The sequence below is a fragment of the Gopherus flavomarginatus genome, chromosome 17, assembly GCF_025201925.1.
Source record: "Gopherus flavomarginatus isolate rGopFla2 chromosome 17, rGopFla2.mat.asm, whole genome shotgun sequence".
Lineage (NCBI taxonomy): Eukaryota > Metazoa > Chordata > Testudines > Testudinidae > Gopherus > Gopherus flavomarginatus.
Window position 1 is genome coordinate 2,116,095 of NC_066633.1, and position 17,926 is coordinate 2,134,020.

General features: G+C 44.8%; 2 protein-coding genes across 8 annotated transcripts in view; one reads left to right on the forward strand and one right to left on the reverse strand.

Moving 5' to 3' along the window:
* The first annotated feature begins 714 nt into the window (after window positions 1-714).
* On the forward strand, window positions 715-6,113 carry LOC127036242 (uncharacterized). Of its 2 annotated transcripts, XM_050927017.1 has the most exons (4): window positions 715-1,140; window positions 2,524-2,623; window positions 3,409-3,537; window positions 5,016-6,113. In XM_050927017.1, the coding sequence occupies exons 1-4, from the start codon at window positions 1,061-1,063 to the stop codon at window positions 5,154-5,156; spliced, it is 450 nt and encodes a 149-aa protein (XP_050782974.1). In that variant the 5' UTR covers window positions 715-1,060; the 3' UTR covers window positions 5,157-6,113. The 2 variants fall into 2 exon arrangements, with proteins under 2 accessions (XP_050782974.1, XP_050782972.1); XM_050927015.1 differs by lacking the exons at window positions 2,524-2,623; window positions 3,409-3,537.
* Window positions 6,114-7,495: 1,382 nt separating this feature from the next.
* Window positions 7,496-17,926, reverse strand: part of GAPVD1 (GTPase activating protein and VPS9 domains 1) — a 69,901-nt gene continuing 59,470 nt past the window's right edge. For 5 of the 6 annotated variants that reach the window (XM_050927007.1, XM_050927006.1, XM_050927004.1 and 2 more), the window contains 7 exons: window positions 17,650-17,759; window positions 16,858-17,017; window positions 16,139-16,326; window positions 14,842-15,055; window positions 14,064-14,136; window positions 12,471-12,668; window positions 7,496-11,759 (listed from right to left, as the gene is read on the reverse strand). In XM_050927007.1, coding sequence (XP_050782964.1) covers window positions 11,619-11,759; window positions 12,471-12,668; window positions 14,064-14,136; window positions 14,842-15,055; window positions 16,139-16,326; window positions 16,858-17,017; window positions 17,650-17,759 — 1,084 coding nt within the window. In that variant the 3' untranslated portion in view covers window positions 7,496-11,618. The remainder of the gene's footprint in view (window positions 11,760-12,470; window positions 12,669-14,063; window positions 14,137-14,841; window positions 15,056-16,138; window positions 16,327-16,857; window positions 17,018-17,649; window positions 17,760-17,926) is intronic. The other variant, XM_050927002.1, reaches the window with a different exon arrangement.

Genomic DNA, 17,926 nt, shown 5'->3' on the forward strand with positions numbered 1-17,926 from the left:
GTCAGTGCAGGTGGCATCTGGCCAGAGAGCTGGGCTCCCGTGCAGCCCCTCCCATGGTGAGCATGGGGGCATTTGCCCACTGGTGACAGAACAGCCTCCTTGGGGAACTCTGCCCTAGCCGTCTTTGGAAAGTATCGTCAGAGCTTCCGGAACCTATCGCATGCCTCTTCGTTACAGTTAGCAGCTGGACAGAAGAGTGGGGAGCCAGCCCCCTGCACCCAGCCAGCTCTCCCTAGGGCACGAGCAAGTGCTCTGCAATCAGGCAGTGCATGCCTCACGGTGCTGCGAGATCCTGGAACCTCGCTCCCCAGACGCGGGCTGCAGGAGGAGGGGGAGCAGGTGGGTTTTCATTGCACGGTTTCTGCATTCTCAGCTCTCCAATAACTCGTGGTGACAGCTAGAAGCTTTGAGCCTTGCGGGGGGGGCAGGGGAGGGCAGTGAGAGACTATGGGACAAATGCATGTGCCGGATGCTTCTGCTAGAATGGTCCCTGGAGGGAGCTGGGGGGGTGATGCACTGTGCTTCCCCTCTGGCACATGCTCCCATGCGGACCAGTTCATAGTGGGAGCTGCCAGATGCCCGCGGGGAGGGCAGGGCCTTGGGGGATGTGCATGGGGCTCTCAGCCGCTAGATGTCACCCGTGGAAAGGGAACGAGAGAGGCCGGGCCTGGGCTTGCAGCCATGTGCGGCCTGCCAGCATCTCCCCTTCCCCGCCCAGTCAGGCAGGTGTAATGCTCTCTCCCGGGCGCTACCAGCAAACGATGCTCTCAGGGTGGGTGCAGGGCCTCAGCTGCAGGGGCCCCTCACTGCTCCAGTCCCCGCCTCATCTGCGGCCAGGGGCTGTGCGGCAGTGCAGTGCAGGCAGCATGGTGCTGAATGGGCCCAGTGCACGGCAGGCCAGGCCTTGTCTCACTGCGCTGCCTGGCGTGGCCATTGGAGCCGGAGGACAGAGGCGGGGCTGGTGCAAGTCACTTACCAGCAGTTGCCCGGCCACACGAGGGGTGAAAAGGTCAGCGGCAGCTCCCCTTCCCAGCATGCTGCCTTCTGGCTGGAGTCACACATGCCTGCAGGCTGCAGTGTCACAGGGCCAGAGAGGCCGGCTCACGTGGAGAATATGGCACGGCTCTGCCAGCAGCATGGGTAAGTGCCCCTGCCTCCTCCAGGGGTCTAGGAACCAGGTGGGCAGGCAGGGTGGGGCTCGGCCCCTTGGTCTGCAAGGCAGCTGGTAGCTCAGTGCCATGCGGACACCCGCCCGGCAGGAGCCTGCTGACACTTGCCCTCTAGCCACCCAGAGGTGGGGCTGGCATCACTGTGCCCTTTCTATGCCCACCCAGATTCCCTCGCTCTCCAGAGCATGCTGGGATGAAGACCCTGCCCTGGAACAATTCAGGAGCTTCTGTGGAAAACTCCTGCCTGAAGCGAATGCCAGTGGCAAGGGGCTGTGCTCTCATGCACCCCCTCGTAAGCACACACAAAGCCAGGAAATGTGCCTGTATTTTTCCTCTCAGCCATTCGGCTCCTCTCATTGCTCCATCAGCTCGTTACTTGGCTGTAAAGGTTTGTTTCCAGGTTAGGGAGGAAACCCAGATCTGCTGTGCACATAGCAGAAGCCAGTGGAACTCTGTTCAGGGGCCAGATAAACCAGCTAAGAACTGGGGATGGGAGGGGAGTGTTGTCTAAGGGATCCAAGCAGTGGGGACTGGGCATCAGGGCTCCTGGGCTGCATTCTTGGCTTTGGGAGGCATGTGGGGTCTAGTGGATTAAAGCAGGGATGACTGGAGTCCTGTGGCTTGGTCACAGGCCTCAGTGCTCTGCCCTGTTAAATGTCTATAAGCAGGGCCAGCTCTAGCCATTTAACCGCCCCAAGCACGGCAGCACGCCACAGGGGGTGCTCTGCCACTTGCCAGCCCCGCGGCTCCGGTGGATCTCCCCCAGGCTTCCCTGCAGAGGGTCTGCCCGTCCCGCGGCTCTGGTGGATCTCCCGCAGGTGTGCCTGAGGATGCTCCACTGGAGCCGTGGGACTGGCCGACCCTCCGCAGGGACGCCTGCGGGAGGTCCACTGGAGCCTCCTTCCGCCCTCCCAGCAACTGGCAGAGCGCCCCCCGCGGCATGCCATCCCAAGCATGCGCTTGGTGCACTGGGGCCTGGTGCCAGCCCTGTCTATAAGAATCCTTACCTGCTGGGAGACAGGGAGGGATAGCTCAGTGGTTTGAACGTTGGCCTGCTAAACCCAGGGTTGTGAGTTCAATCCTTGAGGGGGCCATTTAGGGATCTGGGCAAAAATCTGTCTAGGGATTGGGCCTGCTTTGAGCAGAGGGTTGGACTAGATGACCTCCTGAGGTCCCTTCCAACCCTGATATTCTATGAGTCTATGCTCTGGTATCTGAGAGGGTGAGCTCATGCTTGAGGGTCCTCAGCAGAATAGCAAGAGGGCAACAAAGCTCCGTTCAGTGATAGATGTGTCATTAGGCCCAGGTGCCAGCCTCTGCTGTGTGCTGGGCTCTCATGAGCTGTTTATTGCAGGATCCCCCTCTGGGTGGCCCCGGTCCTGGAACAAGCAGCAACAATGAAGTGTGATAAGAGCAGGAGGCACAAGGCATACAGACTCATCCGTAGGCGGCTGGTGAGAACAAAGGAGGTGGGGAAGGAGCCCAGCCTTTTGCTTCAGGCTCCCCTCAAAGAGCAGGGCCTTGGGAGCGAAGGGGAGGCTAATGGGTAAACCTAGCTCTAGTGCAGGGGTCGGCAGCCTTTCAGAAGTGGTGGGCCAAGTCTTAAATTTATGCACTCTAATATAAGGTTTCGCATACCAGTCATACATTTTAACCTTTTTAGAAGGTCTCTTTCTATAAGTCTATAATATATAACTAAACTATTACTGTATGTAAAGTAAATCAGGTTTTTAAAATGTTTAAGCAGCTTCATTTACAATTAAACTAAAATGCAGAGCCCCCCGGCCTGGTGGCCAGGACCCGAGCAGTGTGAGTGCCACTGAAAATCAGCTCTCATGCCGCCTTCAGCATATGTGCCATAGGTTGCCTACCCCTGCTCTAGTGTTACATTGAGTACATGGGACATGTGGGATGCAATGGACTTCTAGGGAGCTGCAGAGCACTGCAGAGTTGCATGGCTAGCTAGGGCACGGACAGTGGGTTTGCAGTAAAGTCAAGACAGCTTACCCTGGACCTGAACTGACAGCCCCGGTGCTAGAGGAGCCATGAACCTCTTCCCCAAGGACGCTCTGCAGCCTTACGCTGCAGTGATTTCCATGACCTACATGTGGTGCCACAGCTCATGGCAAAGAGGCATGTGAGGGGCCCTTTTCACATCTGCTCTGGGGACGAAATGGTTGTGTACAATGTGCCCATTTTGTAGCATTGTCCAGTATAACCTGTCTGCTTGTACTTAAAGTGGGAAGGAAGAATAGGCCTGGAGAAAACAAAGTATCCAACTTACATTTACCCAAAGGAGCTGAAGAACTTAATGAGATCCGCCTTCCCAGCAGGGGTCTGCGACTATCCTGACCCAGACCACAGCAAGGTATTGCCAGGAGAGCCTTTCCCTACTGCAGCGGGCAGCCTCTCTGAGGTCACAGCATTAGAGAGGGTTAATTATCAGAGAAAGGGAAGTGTTAAAGCTTCATCTCACCTTTCGGTGCTTGGGGCAGGAGGCAGAAAATTAAACTAGGGGCTGAGGATGAATCTGTCTTGCAGATTCTTGCAACAATCCAGGCCTAGCTCTCCTTAGAGTGGAATCAATGCCCTGGCAATTCTAGGTTTGCCATCCTGGCAGTCCGCATGCCTCTGCTCTGCACTTGCAACAGGCAAGACCAGGCCTATCAATTGCTTGGGGCAGGACTTGGCTCCCCACAGCAACCAGTGGGCTCCTAGTCCCTTGCTTTCCCTGAGCGACAGAGCTCAGGCATCCGTAGAATCCCAGTTTGGCTCCAGAGTGAATCTCTTTCTGCTCTTCTTCGAGGTAAGGGGACTCTGCGCCCCAGGCAGAAGGAAAAAGCTGCTCTGCCTGCCACTCCCTTGCAGTGGAACTAGGCAATGCAGCTGCCTTTTCTGTATCTCTGAGAAGCCTTCCCTGCAGGGCTCAGGAGCCTCCCTCTCCTCCAGAGGGGCATGCCAGCTACAGCTCTTGGCAGTGCAGCTCCACGAGGCCTGATCCTAGCTGCTGAAGCTGCAGAGCAGAAAGCTCCATTCTGGGAACTGTGAGCCTGGCTGCAAGAGACCAGCATCCCAGCACGAAGACTGCCCGCTGGCCTGGCTCCCATCCTTTGCTCTGTGGTAGCACTGAGGGCCCCTGCTCATGCTTACACGGGGTAAGAAGGGGGTATTGTGATTCTCCTCCACTGCCCTGCCCAGGTAAACCATCAGCATCTGTGAGCACAACAGAGGGCCAGAGTCTCACTAGTGTAACGCAGTGCAGTTCACCCAGTCCCCTGGAGCCACGCAGCGTTGGTGTGGTTGTGTCAGTCCCAGGATATTAGAGACAGGGTGGAGGAGGTGTAATATTTGAGCTATACCAAGCTCTTCCTGAGGCTTTATCTTCCTGAAGAAGAGTTGGGGGTAGCTTGAAAGCTTGTCTCTCGCCCTAAGAGAAGTTGGTGCAGTAAACGATGTTACACATCCCCAGGGCAGGCTCTAGGTTTTCTGCCACCCCGCATCCCCAAAAAAAGCTGTTCGGCAGCGGTTCCTTCACTCCTTCTCTTCCTCTTCAGCGGCACTTCGGCGGCAGCTCAAAGAGGAAGAGAGGGACTGAGGGACCTGCCGCCGAATTCCTGCCAAAGGCCCGGATGTGCCGCCCCTTTGTATTGGCCGCCTCAAGCACCTGCTTCCTTAGCTGGCGCCTGGAGCCAGCCCTGCACCTCCCCCCCCCGAGCTGTGAATTACAGCAGCTGGAGATCTGGCGTGGAACAAGAGCACCCTTTGGTTTGTCAGAACCATGTTGTGGGGGGATGGGTGTACTGCTCACGCGGTGGGCTGTAACTATGTGCATCCTCCTGTTTGAAGGTGGTACACGTGACGCTCGAAGACCTGCACCTGCTCAATCACCCCGAGGCAGGGAGTGCACAGCCGTCTGCAATAGACCTTCTTCAGGCAGCAGAGCATTTACCGGAACAGGATGCAATGAGGCAGCGGCAAGAGAGTTAATTTCACCCTGCCCAGGAATGACGTACATAGGGCTCCAGCTACGTCCCTCCCTCAAAACAGTCCTCCCAACTCACCCCATTACAGCCAAGTCTCACTGGCAGGTCTCGAGCTCTCTCCCCAGGAGCCCACCCTATGAGCAAAAACACCTTTGTACCCACCTGCAGCCACCTCCCCTTTCTCCAAAGGGCAAACTGCTGAGTGAGTTCCCATTTCTCTTACCTGTCACTGTGGTCCTGGCTTGATCTTCCACCCAGCTGCTATTCCCCTAACGAGATCTGCTGCCAGAGGAAAGCAGCACAGCTTGCATCCTTCACTCCACCGTGGAAAGGGAAGTTCTTGACTGGTCCCAAAAGTGACAACAGAAGAGCTGCATGGAGGTGGGGGTGAATGCTTTTCCAGCAGCCCAAGCCCAGGGGGCAGAATAGCCCCAGCAGATGTACACTATACCCTTTCCACTGATACAGGTGGTGAGGTAGGTCTGAGGCAGAGCCTTAAGCTGTGAATGCTCATTTCCACTGTCCTGGTCTAGGAATTGGTACAGCTATGCTCTCAGGGGTGTGAAAAGTCCGCTCCCCAGAAAGACAGCGTTATACTGACCTAACCTCCAATGTAGTCAGCACTAGGTCACGAGAAGAAGTCTTCTGTTGACCTAGCTACTGCCTCTCAGAGATGGATTACTGATGCTGATGAGAGACACCCTCCCGGTGGCATGGGTAGCACCCACGGAGTGCATCCATTGCCAGCTGTTAGTCACAGAGTGACCATGGGCAAGTCATTTCACCTTCTGTGTTTGTTTCCACAACCACACTTATCTGACAAAAGTAGTTCATGCTTTGAGAGCCTTGTATGAAAAATGCTGGAGAAGTGCAATGCTAGGTATTCCCTACTCATTACTGTTCTGACAAGAGGATGTGTTGTGAATTTCATTTTTGTTAATAAAGGCTTTATGAAACCAGATCCCTTATTGAGGCTGCTGTAAGTGGAGAAAATGTGAACAAAATTAACTCCTGCTGAACTGTTGTTTCAGAAGCACATTTAAGATAAGGACTTCACTTTTGATGTTAAATTATATTGCTGGGAAAATATTCTGTGTAATGGACTGAAACACGGATGGTTTTCTCCTAGCCCTATTGTGACTGTGCATGTTGAAAGAAGCTTTTCAGTTAAAAAATATACATTGTGTATGACAGCTTAATTTTACATATTGCTGCTTTTGAACAGATCAGTGTGGAATGAGGCCAGATGGACTGAGGGGAAAAAAACAACTACTACTAAACTTTTACATTCAGCCAAGGTAGATGCTGTTCAAACACTAGATGACGAGAGATCATTGGATGGTATTGAATTGCTTTCCCATCCCAAAATACAACCATGTAAACGTTTTCAGCTGCAAACCACAGCACTGTCTCAATCCATAAGAGGTGCAGGATTCTTACTGTATAAGATTTGCTGTTGGGCTGTTGCCAAATTATTCCACTCTGCTAGCCGAATTAAATGGAGGACAGAACCTAGCAAAGTCTACCCTTTAACTGCCAGATAATGTTAAATGAGATTACTAGTAGATTAACCTGTTCAAGATAGTCTATTCATCCTTCAGGCAGCAGCATGTTAATCTGAACCATGTGTTATGGTCTTCAGTTTTCAATAGACCTTTTTTTTAAAAAGGGAAGAAAAACTTAAGTGATTTTAGTGCTATGGACCTGACAGCCATGGTGAATGAAATCTTCTATCCACTGATCAGGTACAGTACAGGCAGCGAGAGAGAGAGCTTCTCCTCCAGAGAGTCCTGCCCAGGTTAGAGAGTCCTGTACTGGAGCCATCACCTGCACAGGGCTAGAAATGACTTCACTGCAAACTTATTTGATCTTTTGCTCCATGTTGAGACTGGCAACAGGGCCAATCAGCTTCAATAGTGATGGTGGACTTTGTGAGACTTGAAATGCAATACTATGCTCAGGACTGTACAAACAGTGATGCAGAAATCTGTCCATCACACTGCAGTGCAAGTCCCCAAACGCCACCAACTGGCCACTTGGTAACTACCATCACTATTAATCAGTGCCCTAGAAGCGAAAAGCTCCTTATCCTGTCACTGGGGTCTTGTTTCCTTTCTGCCCTTCCCCCACACCACATCCTTTGAGCTGTACATGTGCATAGATGGGAGGAGTCTACAGATGCAACATCCCAGAAAAGTGTTGAATTGAAAACAAAGTGCAAAAATTAGTGGAAACAAAGTTGTATATATTACAATAAAATAAGCTTGAAATGCTGGCTTCAATGCCATTGCTGAATATACAGAACATGACCTGAATGTTACAATGCAGAGATGCAAAACCCAGTCACGGTTAAACTGCTCTCCTTTTTAATCAGTTTTTACAGAATGATATAATACATTAATAATCACAGTAGAGACAAGATGGGTTTTCTGTATACAAGATTGTGCAAGCTCATTAATTTAAAATTTTAAAGGCTTTACCAGTTTCAAGAGAGGCAGTACAAAGCTTTTAAATAGAGGTGAAGCACAATTAAAGGTACAGAACACACAATAGTAACTCAGCAATTAATTCTCAAGTAGTACAGGCTCAACCAAGCTATCAGCTGTTACCCAAATAAAAGGAGTACTTTCCCCTTCCTACAGTCCATTGTTTTTTCTGCTGCTCCAGGTTCTCCTGCCACACAGCTAGTCTAAGACTGCTTTATATATATATGCCACAAATTACTAGACTTTAGACAAATATGCTTCACTTTCATGCAGCTTTGAGAAGCAGGACTGCTCTTGACTGCTTCCCCTTTCTTAGCCTACTAATTTCCCTCTACAAACTATTCAGCATTAAACATGTCAACGAAATTGCAAATTTCTGATAGAATTTGGCTTAATAGAACATCAACCTTTTCAAACTAACAATCTGATGCAATACTCGGTGCTCACCACAAACTACCTACAGTAAAGAGGATTCTGTTTGTGGCTTCTTCCTAAAATTTATGGCAGTTACATTCAGTATTTGTTAGTACCAAAAAAAAGGCCATCCATTGCAATTCTTCTTGAAGAACAAGCTTTAAAAAGAAAAATCATCAGGGGTTAGAAGTAAAAGGGGATTCCCCTGCAGATGAAAGAGTCGAGTCTCTTCCCTCCTGCTCCCCATCCCAAGAGAGGAAAATAATGCCTTTGTAACATGTATGGGCCCAATCATATGAAATCACAGACAGGCGAGTACTCCTTACTCCTTCAGGCAGCACCCTGAACTTCAATAATTCGGCCTTGAGTCTGCATATATAATCTGCTGTTAATAACCTCCACTCCCCACCTCCCAAAACATTTGTCAGTTCACCGTTAAGTAGCTGAAGTAATTCTAACAGCAGGCACTGAAGTTCTGAGTACTGATTCAATGCAATGTGTGTGTATGGCTGGCTGGAGCCTTTTGGCAAAACAGTTCTTTACTGTTTGGTCCTTAATGTGCTTTCCATCTTTAATTTTCTTACTATTGCACAACAGAAAACGGAAAGTCTTCTTCCTGTACATATAATTTAACATGTTAAAACAAAATCAGGACACCAGGAAAAAACACACACACACACACACACACACACACACACACACTACAATAAGATTCCTAATTCTTTGGAAAGCCTAATTCTTTGACTACATTAATAACAGCGTATAAAAGGCTTTTATAGCCGGTTAAAAAAGAAGCAAAGGACCATCCTGCTGTGAAGATTCTCACCTATATTGGGGCTTATACAAATATTTACCATTTTTAAAATATTTTTATTTTAAAAATTGTTCAAGTTCTTCAGTAACTTTTCTATACAGAAAAGCAGCGAAGTGATACAAATGTGAAGAAAATGGTTTTTGTCAGGAGAAAACAAAACAAAAAACTTTCCAATAAAGAGAATAAATCCTGAAGATCTGATCAAGCTGATCACAGAATCATAGATCAACTCCTTTGTGTCCAGACTGCTCATAATAAAAAGGTAAAATGTATGATAAACACTGACTATCATTTGCTCCCCCGTAGAGAGTTTTGTGCCAAATGTTAAATACACCTCTACCCCGATATAACACAAACCGATATAACACGAATTCAGATATAACGCAGTAAAGCAGTGCTATGGGGGGGCCGGCCTGTGCACTCCGGCAGATCAAAGAAACTTCAATGTAACGGTTTCACCTATAACACAGTAAGATTTTTTGGTTCCCAAGGACAGTGTTATATCTGGGTAGAGGTGTATAAGAAAACAGTTTAGAATAAGACAGGTTTTAGGGACCAAATATTCTCCGTCACTAAAACCAAAAATTGCAGAATTAAGGGTACAACAGTTTTATATCAACACAGTAAATTCTCAGTGATAATTTAACATAACAGAACACTTCTAAATTGTGACATAACAGATGTACGTTGCTTTTAGATGTAATTCTGGCTCTCTCTTAAAGGGCAGTATTGTGCTTCGCTGCTGAATGTTATTGGTCAGGGCTGTGAATGCAATATATTAGCACCAAAAAACCATGAGAGCTAAACAACTAGACTATTACAATGCCATTCAGACTCAAGATCACAGTAAAGCAGACTACACTAACTACATTGCTACTAGAAAGTATTGCTGTACCCTGTAAGTCTATTATAGAGGAGAAAGAGTATAAACAAACTTAAAAAAAAATACCATCTCACTTGATTCCCCATGATTTATTTAACATGATAAAAATGATATACTGAATTAAACATTAATGATTAATTCATTGAAAACAAAGGTTTTTTTCACTGAATTATGCCTAGACGGGTAACACAATCACATCTCAATCACTTAATACTGTACATAGATTGTTATAATTTCAGTTAATGTCTCTCAGAAGTAATAGTTAATTAGATTTTTATGGATTCCCTTTTTAAACAGCTCACGTGGCTTCTAACATGTGGTATGTTGGCCTTTTCAAGTACAGAAAAAATCTTCAATCCATTTTTAACTAGTGTTTAAAAATATAAACTGTTCATCTATTTAAAGAAGGGATGCAGATTATGTAATTTCTTTCACCACTCAAAGCCAGCAAATCCAGCTCACCTCACTGCCAGTGAAGTGATGTACACTGGGAGAAAGAGGAGAGAACGAGGAGTAATGCCAGCATTGGAGGTGTTAAGCAGTGTGCCTTTTACAAAAGAAATTGATCGCAGCCCTTTTTTAGCTAGATCTACAAGAACAAAGGCCAATGACCACTCACAGGAGTATAAGAAATGGCTTGGGCCAGCTATGGAAACACTATTATTTTTGCTCATCAAGGAAGTGCACCTGCTCTTCTCATAACTGTCAGTTTCAAACGGGAGAGGGGTGAGACACATCTGCAAAGATTCCCTGAACTGATTTCATGATGTGTTTTATAAAGGACAATGTGGTACTTATAAAATATTTTATATGAATAGTAAAAGCTGCACTGCTAGAGAAAAGACGATACAAAGAACACATAGTAAAAAAACATTCACTGAAACCCCTGGCATGTATATTTAATGTGAATAATCAAAATATATATTACAGTTTCAGGTTCTGTAAGGAATTCTGTTTGGGGTTTGTACAGTATACACAGTATTTCAGATGAAAAATATTACAATAAGGTATATACTATTCCTTTTTATATTAGAACTTATCTATTGAAACTTACAGCCCTCTCTTCTATAAATTTAAACTATTTATTTAAAATGCTCTAATTCCCGAGCCAAAATTTTAAACTTTCAAGTGAGAGCCCTGTGAATTGTAAATTCCAGTTTCAGAAAGTTCTGTAAACTTTATTAAATTTAAATAAATATTTAGGTTTGCCCTTTTTAAACTTATCCTATTGAGGAAGTCATCTCATTACCCAATACAGTATGTCACAATCTGCTGTAGGAGAGAGAAACTGCTTGTTTGCTGGTTGAAAGGATAATGAGTCCAAAGATGACTGCAGTTTATTAAATATTATATCATATATTTACATTGTCCTCAGGTTTTAATTTTACCATAGGTGAAGTACAATTTATAATTGTGTCAACTGCTACAAACTTTCAGTGCAGCTGGTGTTCTCTTATAAAAGGTGTATTGAGCTAGAAAGGCTCTTAAAAGTGCTTGCCATGATCTTTTTGGTTGGAAACAAAGAAAATGAATGAATTTACATAAAGAGAAGTCTAGGGGGAAAATAGTGTCTGCGTGAAAGGGGCAGTGACAGCAGAATTTCCTAAGCGATTTTGAGAATCCACAATACCTGAAAAATGTGGTCCCTTTTCCCTGTGCTAATCCCTAAAGGGGGAAAAGATGCAACCAAAACAGAGAGGAAAGAAAACCTGTTTAATTAATTAATCTGATTAGTAAAAAAAATTTAAATGCTTCCACTCTGTACAATATTATACAAGGAAAGTATTTCTTCAGCCTTTGAAACAGCTGATCTACATTCTTACAGGCTCTTTGCAGCTAACAGTCTGTCTACACAGGTGCTCCTTTGGGTCACTTGCGATCATCAATGGTTTTAATAAATTCAACTGCTGCTGTGAACTGCATCCACCAGTAAGATTCTTCTCCAGTTAAACAGTTAGCATAGAAGCTACTGATGTACTGAACAGTGGACAACAAGCAGGGTGGGTTTGCCTGGGGGTGAAAAAGAAAAGGTACATGCCTCAATTAAGTTTGAGACCAACGTTTTAAAAAAGTGTTACAGATACAATGGAATTGAAATGGAATGTTATATATATAAGCACCCACAACCTAGGTTTTGAGTATTACACGCTGGTAGGGCAGTGACTGTGCAGACAAATACAGACACCATTCCACACTCAGCAGCAGCTCCTTGAGCACCGTATGCAAGAACTGGCTTTGCTAAGGAGGCATGCTGGCTTATTCTCTCCAGAAAGAGTCCCAGGAGCTTTAAAATTCCCTCCAGACACCAGTGACTTCCACTGGTACAAAGGACTATGATTTTATTGGCTCACACAGGAGAGGGCAGCCTCCAATTCCTAGTTCTTTTGAGTCAGCAAATGCATGTAAGTCGGAGTTCTAATGAAGAATCTGGCCCTAAGCTAGGCTATTCTCAGTACCAACTGAGCCACAGACAAATGTTGAGGCACAGCATTTTAGCTGATTGACTCCCAGATTTGCATATAACCAGAACAATGTCCCATCTGTGACTAACTTTCTGGTGCAAGTTGTGCCATACAAATGAAGTCTGCACTTTAAATCAGATATACAGTCAATAGAATGCATAACATCTCTTCAGAGGATTTGATGGTTTATCACAAGAATTAAAGGAAACATACCTATATCTATCTATAAAGTATCTATGTTCTCTGCTAGAAGACTCACCTTTATCAGAACAAACACCAAAACAGGAACAAAGTCATCTGCCCCAGGGACTGAATCTTCATTGGCCAAACTCAGCAGGTTCATGATGGTTGAACACATTCGCAGAATACACTGCACTTTGTCCCGTGGGGTTTTGTAAGCGCTGATTGTGCGGATTTCAGACTGCGCAGATGGCCATGGTGCCTCCCGGAGATACACCTAAAGAGAAGAAAAACATTTCCAATTCTAGTCAGTCCAAGCGATTAAGGATCTTCTGCAGTGCACTCTAATACTGGAGACTTAAAGGTGGGAGCAGCACACTGAGGAATGGGAAATTAAGGGACAAATTTGATACAGTACACCTCATCAGAAAGCCTCCCTCATTCTGTGTGTATAAACACTGAAGGGAAGTAATATTAATGGTGTGACTAGCATACAATCAGCTTGTTCTTTTATTGATTTTCCCCAAGAGCCAGTGTTTCAGAAGAAGATCGAGACATAAGGTTCTAGCATCCATATAAAATGATTTACTGACCCTCGCCTGTTCAGAGGTGTGGACCAAGAACTGAACTGGAAGCCAGGAATGCATGAGTTCTAGACCTGCCTCTGACATGGACTTTTTCCTTTGACACTGGACTAATCACTTAATCTCATTTTATTTCTGTCTCCCTACCTGTATTATAAGGTTAATAAGTTCCTTCATCCTACATAACGGTGCTGAGAGGACTTACTGTTGTAAAGCAATTTGAAGAAGAATCATGCTGCATAAAGGGCCAAGTATTATCCAGGTTAAAAACTATTATGCTAAGACTAGTAGCTGAAATCCTGTGCTGCCGCACAGGTATAATTCTTGAAGTTGTGTGTGTAAAAAAAGCTGAAAATAGCTGGGAACTGAAAAATTAGATGGTAACAAACCGCAAGTCCCAGTGATGATTGAAGCTGGTGATATTCTAAACAAAATTAGCTCCCTCCCATTTGTAGCTATTTCCACTGCTTCACACTGACTCAGACATTCTAGGCTTCAGAGTGAGACCCAGACAGTGACAATCCTGGAATCTTATTAGGAAGACAAGGAAGGCAGTATCAGCAGCCATGGGAAGCTGAAGAATTATCTTCACACCCAAGGCTGGAGTTGATCTCTGCCTATCAGGGATTGCTTGGGAATAACAGAATCATCCCTGCCTTGATGCAGGGATATACATTACTAGAAGTACATTCCAACCTAGGTAATACTATGAGATTTTAGTTTACCTGGTGAATATAAACCACTACTACGATATACATGAGTCTTGAGCCCTTTAGTTAAACCACCTCTTAAAAAAAAAAAAAAAACAGTGTTTTTACAGAGTTACTGCTTGTCAGTTCAGGTGGGTTGGATATTGTTAGTGGCTTTTTTTTAAATGAAGAGCCCTCCATATTAGTTTACCATTTGTCACTTGTGCACTGACTAATATTAAATACATCTTCAAACTTGTGTTTCATGAGTGGAGTATAACAAACAGTATCACCCAAGGACAAGGAGTAAACTGTACAGCTACGTCACCTGCTTTAGGAAGAGAAGTGCTACTATTTCCTCTAGTTTGAAATACAAAAATAGAGGGAAGAAGCAGTTACCTCTGGTATCTGAAGTGCTCGGTGGTTTGCAGTCACTACCTTAGACAACCTTTGGATATGCTCATGAAGGACCCTGAAAAAGAGGGGGAACAAAAGTGAAGTGAGAAAAGGAGACAGCCAGCCACCTCAAGAGACCAAATGTAGTTTTCATAGAAGAGGCAAAAACCCCTTTTGGATTTCCCATGCAATAAGGTGAGTTTATAAATAAGACCTATTTGAACAATACACTGCACACAAGAGTAAGCAACAGGAACACCGTGTACAAATAGTAACCACGGTCAGTTTGCATTGGCCTCACTAACAGCAGGATTTGCCTTATGGTACACCAAATCCAATACCATGCTGGCTGCAGCAGTCAAAAACCTGGTGCCCTAAGGAAGATGAAAAACCCAGGAGGTACATGGCCAACTGCACTAAAACTGTCAATGGAGGGTGTGTGCCCTGAAGAAAGTTTTAATTATCCATCGTGGAACACAAAACTACAGGGGTTATCATCTAGTTCCTACATTATACAGTTAGGATTATTTTCCTCTGGCTTTAGTAGCTTGCTGCGACTGCAGATCTTTGCATAGGATGTTAAAATAAAAACCTAAAATAGTTTCTCTCTCATACAGAAAACCTATTTAATGTAAACAATTAAGGCAAGGCAAAGCAAGGAGGTTGTGTGGTAAGGCTGGCTTATCTGCCTAGGCACTCAAGTTTGTTTCCTGGAAAGAGCAGTGCTGCTTTCTCTACACACTGCGAGATAACTCAGGTACATCTAGTCTTGTTCACTTACTGGTCACGCAAAATGTCTCCATCCTGATTAGGGTAGAATGAGAGTTTGAAAATGCGATTCATCACACTGCGTTCTATGGCTAGCTGTGCATCCTGGAGCTGCTCTTCACTGGCATTTTGCCAGATGACATCCTGGGCCATGGCCCCATATAAAAACTGAAGAAAGTCTTCTACTTGGGCTGTTTTATCGTCTGCTGCAGTGAGTTTCTGGAAATCTGAATACAAAGCAAAAGGAGGAAATTCAACTAAAAAGGCAAAATTAAAGCAGTTTATCTGGCTCTACTTTCTGGAAGTGCCATAAACTGGTCAATGGTGGTAAAGGTTCTTGTCTGTAGCTTTTTGGGTGGGGGAGTATGGGGAGGAACATGGTCATTCCGATGAAGAAATTAGAAAGAAGTAGAGGATACATTTTACAGGACTGTGTGGTCTAAGCACTCTGCTTGGCACTGTACTACTCACTTCATTTGAGGCCATTAGCAAGTTACCTAATTCTCATGACTCACCCCTTCCCCCTAAACACAGATACTTTTCTACCTCTCTCATTGGGCACTAGGAAGAGGAAAAGTATAAGTATAATTACTGTAAAGGTCACCAATAGGGACCAATATCATTAAGGCTGTCAGACATTATCACTAGGAAGGGAAGAGATTAAGAAAGTCCATGAGTATCATTTTCCAGTCTTATATTTGATTAAAAATGCATTGTTGCTATAGTCACATTTATGTAACAAAACATATACTAAAATACAGGGTGTGCAATGCAGCCAGGGTAATGCAATGGGTAATAGGACCACTGGCCATCTCTCTTGGTTCCTCGCACTCAGGAAGCACAGCTATCAATTCCACCTCCCTGCAGCCAGTTGCTAGTTCTTCTCTCTAGCCTAGCAGCTCAGAGATTCTTTCAGGACCAAATTTCTCCTTTCTGCCCTGTGACAATGTTTATGAAGCTGCAGCAAAGCAAAGCCCAAAACCATGGAGTGACTGTGCATTGCTTGTTTCCTCTACATTTCTCTGCTCGGATTACTTTCAGATTCTACATACGGATAGATTTTTAAAAGCAGTTCTTTTAAGGCAGTAGTTCTCTAGACTAAGGTGCCCTGTGCCAAGATGAATCCCACGTATAAGCATAATACAGCTTTCCAAACACCAACTGTTCCCTGTATCCTCTGAGACACAGTTAGACCTGGTTTCAACCAGTAAACAAATCTATTCTAGGAGTCTAACTTGAGGCACAGTCTATTTATTTTTAAATACTGAACACAAAAAGGTACAGATGACCCACACTCTACATTAAATTACCTTGAATGAATTCCCTTATCTTTTTTTCTTTGCTTTCCAGAAGTAACCTCACACAAACTGTGGTGAAATATCTGTTGGCGACTTCCTTATCACGTAATACCCTTTGCAGGAGCCTTTCCAGATGGGCTTGTGTGGTCTGCAGACCTTGGCGACATCGAGTTAAATAAGCAATATATGGAGCCCTTTTCCTAAAATTAAAAATGCTTTTCTCATTAGGGATTCCACAATAAAGACAGCACTAGCTCCTAAACCTGGTAACAGAATGACATGAGAGGAGCCTTCAACTCTCCTAGGTTTTACAGAATAGCAAGTCCTGAATTCAAGCTGTTGTACAACCTTCTGTTTAGTGCCTCAGCCTATGCAGTAAGACACAACTAACCAGATTCCAATGCTGGTTCGCTGACTCCACAGCCCTCCCACTCCAAGAAGTGAGAGACTGCAGCAGAATCTAAATGCAGGTCTCCTGTGTGCCAGTGCAGAGCAGCACCCTCAGGCTGGCCTAACATTCTCTTACTGGAGTTTGTTACTAGTTGGGCTGATTTAAGATTCAAGCCTTTCATGGTTCGTTCCCAGAAAGGAGATAGAATTTTAGCATTTGGTGGGAAAGCGGAGATGTAAAAAGTTGACTTTTGCTAAGCCAAGTTGGACACTTCCAATCTGCTAATGGATAAAAACCTGCACATGACAACTGCTCAATAATGATAAAAAAAACAAATTACCTATAATCCTCTGCAATGGAAGCCAGTAGCTTTCGACATGTTCGGTTATCAAAGCGGCTTACACAGCGCATTGTCTCCTGCAGTTGGGCCATCAAATTCTTATCTTGTAGATTAATAGCTTCAGCTAACTGAACTTTCAGGAAGCACACAATTTCATTGTCTGACCAGAAACATGACAGAATTAGCATACTGCCTACATGGTTTTAGACAGAAGAGAGGTGAAAGAGTGCTTTTATCAGAGAGAGCTGCATGGAAAAGCTGGTGCACATAATACTTTCAAACCATTACACTGATGTATGTTAAGCAATATCCAACACTCGTGTTATTTTGATATACATTTGCCACAATTATTTAAGAAGGGACTTTAAATGACCTGGATAAGGGATAAGTAAAGGAAAAACTGCAAGTAAAAAAAACTTAGAAATGCACATACATATATTACATACGTGCAAATGTACATGAGTGCACACTTTTCTTAAGCAAACAGCTGAGTTAATCTGAAAAGACACTAACTCGTCCAGTGCATCCTTTCTCAATTTCCTACAGTTTCTCTGCTGCTCCATTTTATAATGTTTTAACAGGAGGCTATTCCCTGGCAGACTCAGGTTCTGCCTACACTACGTTACTGCACAACTTTGCCAAGGTACCTTGTTACAACACACTGGAAACTGGGATTTGTCAGGTTGTCTCATGCGTGGGAAAAACACGGAAGAAAATATGAAGATGATGGTAGGGGTAGGAAAAACAAAGTCAAATAGAGAACTGTGTGTTTGTACGTGTAAGAGGATTTACCATCAGGGTCAGTGTGATCTGGTAGGCCATTTCTTGTTGAATGGGTCAACATTGGGAAGGCAATGGAATCTGCTGAACAAAGAGCCAGTCTCAGTTTCTTCTTTGCATCCCTAAAGAGAACAAGTGTTATTTTCTCTAAATACAGTGTTGCTTAAAATACACTTGCAATAACAAGTATTTACATCTTTAAAAATCTCTTAGAAACTTTTTTATGCAATCTTAACAGACTCAGACGGTAAAGATTTATTATTTTCAAATAGTGCCAACAGCATTGATG

Excerpts from the sequence above, each read along its gene's own strand:
- LOC127036242 (XM_050927015.1), top strand. The coding sequence starts at position 732 with ATGCTCTCTCCCGGGCGCTACCAGCAAACGATGCTCTCAGGGTGGGTG. Across the intron at positions 1,141-5,015 it reads CGGCTCTGCCAGCAGCATGG|GTGGTACACGTGACGCTCGA; the intron begins GTAAGTGCCCCT and ends TCCTGTTTGAAG.